At 45.8% G+C, this 7,430-nt stretch overlaps 1 protein-coding gene across 1 annotated transcript; it reads right to left on the bottom strand.

Moving 5' to 3' along the window:
* Positions 1-2,869: 2,869 nt before the first annotated feature.
* LOC146342292 (olfactory receptor 5V1-like) lies at positions 2,870-3,802 on the bottom strand. Its single transcript, XM_084808486.1, has one exon. It carries the CDS (start codon positions 3,758-3,760, stop codon positions 2,870-2,872), a length of 891 nt encoding a protein of 296 aa, XP_084664612.1. The 5' UTR covers positions 3,761-3,802.
* Positions 3,803-7,430: the final 3,628 nt, after the last annotated feature.

The following is a 7,430-nucleotide window of genomic DNA, read 5'->3' as shown; positions in this document are numbered from 1 at the left end:
GTATTGTTATATTGTGGTTTTAATGCTTTTATATTTTACAGTCAGGGCCAGAAATATTGGAACAAGGATAACTGTTTGGCAGTTGGCCTCTGTACACCACCACACTGAAGTTGAAAGGAAACTCCAGATGGGAGCGAAATCAGGACTTTCAGCTGTCATTCAAGGGGTTTGACAAAAGTGGGGCACTAACCATTCAGGAAGGACAGCCAGTGGCATACACACACACCCATCGTTGGTGGCTCATAAGTAATGGAACAAACCAACATCATTTCAAACTTAAGGATCGCCTTTAATACCTGAATGAAAATGCTTTGCAGCCAATGACTGCCTGAAGTCTGGAACCCATGGACATGACCCATTGCTGAGTGTCCTCCCTCTAGATGCTTTGCCAGGCCTTCACTGCAGCTGCCTTCAGCTGCTGCTTGTTTGTGGGTCTTTCTGCCTTTACTCTTGTCTTCAGTAAGTGAAAAGCATGCTCTGTTGGGTGGAGATCGGGTGACTGACTTGGCTATTGAAGAAAATCCCACTTCTTTGCTTTGAGAAACTCTCGGGTAGCTTTTGCTGTATGTTTTGGGTCATTATCCATCTGCAATATGAAGCAGCGTCCTATCGGTTTGGCAGCATTCAGCCTCTGTATTTACATTCAAAAGCCGTCTCTTGATTGTAGATGTTGACAATGACATGCCTACCTCCACAAGAGCATTCTTGACCTGGCTAGATGGTGTGAAAGGGTCCTTCTCACCATGAGCAGAATTCCGCGGTCATCCACTTTAGTTGCCTTCCGCAGTCTTCCAGGGCTTTTGCTGTTGCTGAGCTTGCCAGTTAATTCCTTCTTTTTCAGGATGTTCCAAACTGTTGTGTTGGCCACTCCCACTGTTTTTGCAATCTCTCTGATTGGTTTATTTTGTTTCCTCAGCCTAATGATGGCCTCCTTCACTCACATGGACACCTCTTTGGACCTCATGTTGGGGGTTCCAGTGAACAGCTACCAAATGCAAATGTAACACTCAGAACCACCGCCAGGCCTTTTATCTGCTTGCTCGGTCATGGGGTACCCAGGAAAGGCCACACCTGGCCATGCAGCTGCTTGTCAGCCATTCGTTCCATTACTTATGAGCCACCAGTGATGGGGGGGGGTGTATGCCATTGGCTGTCCTTCCTGAATGGTTAGTGCCCCACTTTTGTTGAACCTCTTGAATTACAGCTGAAAGTCCTGACTGCTCCCATCTGGGTGTGTTTCCTTTCAACTTCAGTGTGGTGGTGTACAGAGGCCAACTGCCCAAACAGTTATCCTTGTTCCAATACTTCTGGCCCTTACTGTATTGTTTTACTGTGTGCTTTTTGGTTTAAATTTTTGTGAACCACCCAGAGAGCTTCGGCTATTGGGCGGTATAGAAATGAGATAAAATAAAATAAAATAAAACAGTATTTAAATTAGTAAATGCCTTCGATGAGCTTTCAACGGGTGCCAGGGCAGGGAAAACTTATACAGTATTGTAGATAATGTAGCTCTGGCCAGACATTCCTATTTCAAACACAGATCCCGGCATGCCCCAGTTTCTCCTCTCCAGTGCATTTATCATTGCTTGGCATGAAAAGGTTATTTGGGAGTGAACAGTCTAATGCAATGAACCGGAACTGCTGGATGAAATAAACTGGAGTCTTATATGGATTTATGCTCTCAAGAAAGTCCTGAAAGCCTGGCACCAGTTGTGTTTATTTGAACCAGTAAGTTGAACTGATTCTTTTAGGGTGCAGTCCCACCGGGAGTCCCATCAGCCTCCGAATTCAGAGACTGATGGGAATCCTATGCGGACTGGGAGCAGCACAGAGACAATCTTCTCCTCCACGCTCCCCGCACTCTGCATTTTCGCTAGATGGGCGTTTTCACCCATCTAGCTAGGGCTTTGCAGAGGGGGAGGGATGGAGACTGGGGGAGGCTGGGGATACCTCATATCCCCACCCATAGAACCACCCCTTTCCCTTCCCTCTGAGGTTGCCTTTGCAACCTTGGAGAGGCATCCGGCACAGTTCTCTCAGTGCCAGCTGCAAGGGGGAGGGGGCAGGGGCAGGGAGCTCTGACTCTCAGATCTAGGAATCAAAAGTATCCTAGGCCCCCACCCTCGAGTCTGTCTAGGGGCCATAGGATTGCTCTCTTAAACATATAACAAACATGACAATCAACAGGAAAATCAAGTAAAGAGAATTAGTATGTTAAAGAAGAAACACCTGTTGGTCCAAATGTTCACTCAAATATCTGAGTTCAAAACATGCAAATTGAAAAACTTTATGCTAAATAAATAAAACACTCGGAGATTGGTGTGTATACTTTATTCCAAGTGCAAAAGTGGGGAGATTTTATTTCATTTTATTATTTTACTACAAGGATTTATATACCACTTTTCATTTTTATAATTGATCCCAAAGTGGTTCACAAAAGAAAATCATAACAAAATACAATGAAGTTAACCAATAAAACCATAAAAGAATAACATATTCTGAATAATTTTGGGTAGCTGGTAGTATTAATAGCAAGACAATGTCTTAAGTTGTCAGTGGAAACACCCCACAGTAGGAACCCGCCTGATCTCAGTGGTCATTCCACATGGTGGGCACCACAACAGAGAAGGCCGTCCTCCACCCCACCATCAGATGAACCATCTTATAGTAAGCAAGGCCTCCCACACAGAATGTAAAGACCAGGACAACCGATACAAGAGAAGGGAGTCTCTTAGATTTCCTACATTCACATAATGTATACAGCGTGCCAAATTCTGCTCATCCTTGGTTCAGAATTTGGGTTACATTTGTGATGAACAGAATAGAACAGGATAATTCCATTTAGACCACTATTTAACCACTTCCAATTTTAGTGCCATTTATGAACTATCACCCTCTTCAAGGCCCCTTTCACCTCCTTGTTTCTGAGGCTATAGATCAAGGGGTTCAACATAGGGGTAATCACCCCATATAGCATGCTCACCAGCCTGTCTTGGTCTGGATGGTGGCTGGAGGAAGGCCTTATGTAAGTGAAGATGGTGGTCCCGTAGAAAAGGCACACCACCATCAGATGCGAGGCACAAGTGGAGAAGGCCTTACGCTTCCCCTCAGTGGAACGGATCCTAAGGATAGTGGAGATGATGTGAACATAGGAGACCAGCGTGACCAGAAAAGCTCCCACACCAAAAATGCCACCAACACTAAGCACAACCATCTCAGCCACATAGGTGGAAGCACATGCTAAGGCCAACACCGGTGGGATGTCACAATAGTACTGATTGACTCTATTGGACTTGCAGTAAGGTAGAGTGAAAGTAAATACTGTGTGCAGCAAAGAGTTGAGGAACCCGGTGATCCATGTACCAGCAGCCATCTGAAGGCAAAGCTTCTTGTTCATAATGACAGTGTACCGCAAGGGATTGCATACGGCCACATAACGATCATAGGCCATGACAGCCAAGAGGAAGACCTCTGTCCCCACCAGGGCTACCAAGAAGTACAGTTGCAGCACACAGCCAGCAAAGGAAATGGTTCTGCTCTCTGACAAGAGGTTCTCCAGCATCTTGGGCACTGTAGCTGTGGGGCAGAAGATGTCCAGCAAGGAAAGATTACTGAGGAAGAAATACATGGGGTTGTGCAAATGAGAGCCAACTCCTATGGCAAGAAGGATGGTGCCGTTTCCCACCAGGGTGACAAGATAGATGAGCAAAAAGCCAGCAAAGAGAGAAAAGCGGACAGCTGGGAGATCGGAAAGTCCCATTAGGATAAATTCTGTCACTGTGGTGCCATTCCCTATTTCTTTGCTCAGAGAGGAGCTTTCCTACAAGAGGTTGAAAGTGTAAGAAACATATTAAGCATGTCAAAGGCTACAGGCATAGACAAGGGAAGGCCTTTGGTTTCAAAGGGATGAGATAATTTGTTACCAATCATTTTATTTCATTTTATTTTATTGAATTTATACGGACAACTGGGCAATGTACAAAGCAAAATGTAAAACAAATGCAATATTAAAAATATACAGTGATTAAAAGCAAAAAAAAAGACAGCATAAAACGTACAATCAAGTGGGGACAGAACAATAATCAGATCAGATTAAGGACATTTCTACATGAGGCTTTTATCCTGCACCTTTACTGAGGCTCCTGCTTCCGGATCTTTGCGTGGTTAAGATTGGCTCCTTACGCATGCTTTTTTCTGGGGGGTTTCTTTCTCTGCCTTTCTATATGTGTCATTATACACCTACTAAAAGGTGCTGTGGTATAGCAGAATTGCATAGTTACATGAGACTCTCATGCCACCATTTCTAAATAATACTGGACTTTCCTAGTTAGGAAAAAAAAATGTGATAATGGTTGCAAACCACAGGGGAGGGCCTGGAGGATGACAACGTCAGATGAAGGTCCAACAAACTACCATGAGTGAGCAATCTCAAGCACACAATAAAAGCCTTGGGTAGAAAGGCTCTAAAACCACATTATAACGACGACAGCCTCATGTTTCTTTAAAACACATGTTAGTTTCAAAGCCTTGAATGAGTAAAAAGGTCTTCACCTGGTGCCAAAAAGACCATAAAGAGGGTGCCATGCAAGCCTCCCTGAGCCAGGGTGTCACCACCAAGAAATCCCTCTCCTTTGTAGCCACCCACCTCACTTCACTTGGCAAGGACACAGATGGGCTTCTGAATAAGCTGTTAAGGTGTGTTGTAGGTATATATCGAAGAGGGCAGTCTCTGTAGTGTCAAGCCATTATGGCTTTTATAGATTAAAACCAGCACTTTAACCTGGGCCCAGAAATAGACAGAGAGCCAGTGTAGCTAGTAAAGCAATGGCATGATACAATCAAACTGCCCAGTCCCAGCTAATAATCTTACAGCTCTGTTTTGAACCAACTGCAGTTCCTGGGCCATTTTAAAAGGCAGCCCTGTGTAAAACACCTTGCAATCGTCAAAACAGGAGGTTACCAGAGCATGCATAATGGAGGCCAAGCGATCTCCAAGTTATGGTCACAGCTGCTATATCAGCTATAGCTGGTAAGACGCACTTCAAGCCACAGAAGATATTTGGAAACTAGGAATGGAAAGTCCCCTTGAGAGGTTTTATACTTCTGGGTACCAGCTACTGGAGGAAAATAATAGAGATTAGCTATTAGCTTCATGCCCTACTTATGAGTTTCTCAGGGACCTCTGTCTGGCCAACCTGAAAAACAGAATGCTTGATTACATGGATCTTTGATTTGCTCCAATGAGAAGATGCTTATGTTCTTAAATTACTGAGACACATCAGAGCTTGTTCTTGCATGTTAAGTTTTTTTCTGGGCCTGTGTGTAATATACAAGTCTTCTCGTGGGAACGCTGGGGTTGCTTTTCCCTGACTCTCCCTTACTTATGTACATCTTGAACCTAAGCTATCCCATGTGCATCAAGCAGCTAAGCTCAAGCGTGATGACAGTCTGGTGTAGTGATTACAGTGTTACACTAGTACTCAGGAGATCTGGGTTCTAGTCCCCACATGGCCACGAAGCTTACCGGGTGACTTTGGGCCCATCACTGACTCTCCACCTAACCTACCTCACAGGGTTGTTGTGAGGAGAAAATGGGGAGGAGAAGGAGGACCAAGCAAGGCGCCTTGGGTTCCTTGCAAGAGGAAAAGAGGTGGGATATAACTGTAATAATAATAATATGCATGAGTCTGTGTTGGCTCCAGGTTTCGAGGGGCCCTTGGCCAAGACTCCCTCAATGCCCCCCCCTCACCCAACGAGCCTACTCCACCCTCACCATTGTCACCAGCTGTTGCCACTCCTCTTCTTCATCATTTCTGCTATCCGGTTGCTTGCCAAACAGAGAGCCAGTGCGTAAGCAGGCAGCGGGAACCAAGGCTACTCCTTCTCACCACCACTGTTTGCTTGTCTGCTCGCTCACACCCCTCTGGCCCAGAGCGAGAAGTGGGTGAACAAGCAGGTTGCAATTGTGACGAGGAGGAGCAGGTCAAGGGGGCTCCTGGCAGTGGCCCCCTATGAGGTGTGGGCCCTCAGCAAGTGCCCAACCAGGCTGACCTTTGATGCCATCCCTGGTGTGAGTTGAACAGTATGGAAAGGTTCTCTCGCGCGCGCTCTCGCTCTCACTCTCCCTTATACACACACACACACACACACACACACACACACACACACACCTTTCTAAAGGATGTATTACAGCCTAAGATTGAATAAAACTAAAACTCCCATTTCAAGAAGTCTCTTATGCCATAGAATGGCACAGAATGGAACCCTGATGGATCTAATGGAGGGGACATCTGGTCCAGTGGAGACTGGTGGCTCTGACGTCAGTGGGGCCATGAAACCACTCTGGCTTTCAGTCAGAACTCTAAAGGGGCTATCCAAGGGGTGGAAGCCCCTTTGATAGCTCCTTTAGAGTTCTTACTGAAACCCAAAATATGGAAAGGCACTCTCTCTCTCTCTCTCTCACACACACACACACACGCACACACACACATCTTTCTAAGGGACATATTACAGCCTAAGATTGAATAAAACTAAAGCTCCCATTTCAAGAAGTCTCTTATACCTTTAAGAGCTGGCATGAAACGAAACCCTGCTGGATCTAATGGAGGGGCCATCTAGTCCAGTGGAGGCTGGTGGCTCCGATGTCAGTGGGGTGGTGAATCCGTTCTGCGTTTCAGTCAGAACTCTAAAGGAGCTATCCAAGGGGTGGAAGCACTGGTTCTGACTGACACAGATTCACCGCCCCGCTGATCTCAGAGCCACCAGCCTCCACTGATCTAGTCTAGTCTCCTGTTTCCAACTATACTCAGCTTCCAGCAAACCCACACACAGGGCATGAATGCAACAGCCCTCCCACATTGCCCCCCCCAAACCAGCAACTGGTGTTCAGAACCACCGAGCCCTTGAAGCCAGAAGTTCCACTGAGCTACCATAGCTAATAGCCACGGATAGATGTATCCTTTTGAACGTGTACAACAATTTCCTTTTGAAACCATCGCAATGATGGCTGTCACCACATCCATAAATTAATTCTGCTTCACACAAACCATTTTCTTTCCTCTGTCCTGAATCTACATCCAGTCAACTTATTTGGGTGTCCCTGCCTTCCGGTGGAAGCATTTTGGGTGGCTCCTTCCGAGTTCTGACTGAAACCCGGAGGAGATTCACCGCCCCACTGACATCGGAGCCACCAACGTCCACTGCTGAGTTCTGGCATTAGTCAATAAAGGCTTTCTTTAAAAAAAAAAAAAAATCTCTGCACATGGTGCGGGGCAGAATTTCAGGAAGCAAACAGGTGGGATGGGAGAAGGTTTAACCCTCCCATCCTGCTGTACACTGTTTCTGGTTCAGATTGGGGTTGTGCACATTTACTCTTGAGTTTTTTTAAAAAAAAAGAATAGGCTCAACCACACGCTATGCAATGCATGTAA

This window comes from Heloderma suspectum, chromosome 6 (genome assembly GCF_057233095.1).
Source record: "Heloderma suspectum isolate Gila_16-S chromosome 6, 16-S_ref, whole genome shotgun sequence".
Taxonomy (NCBI): domain Eukaryota; kingdom Metazoa; phylum Chordata; class Lepidosauria; order Squamata; family Helodermatidae; genus Heloderma; species Heloderma suspectum.
This window is presented reverse-complemented; position numbering and strand designations above follow the sequence as displayed.

Bases quoted from the DNA above. Each gene is read 5' to 3' on its own strand.
- LOC146342292 (XM_084808486.1), bottom strand. From the start codon at position 3,760: ATGGGACTTTCCGATCTCCCAGCTGTCCGCTTTTCTCTCTTTGCTGGC.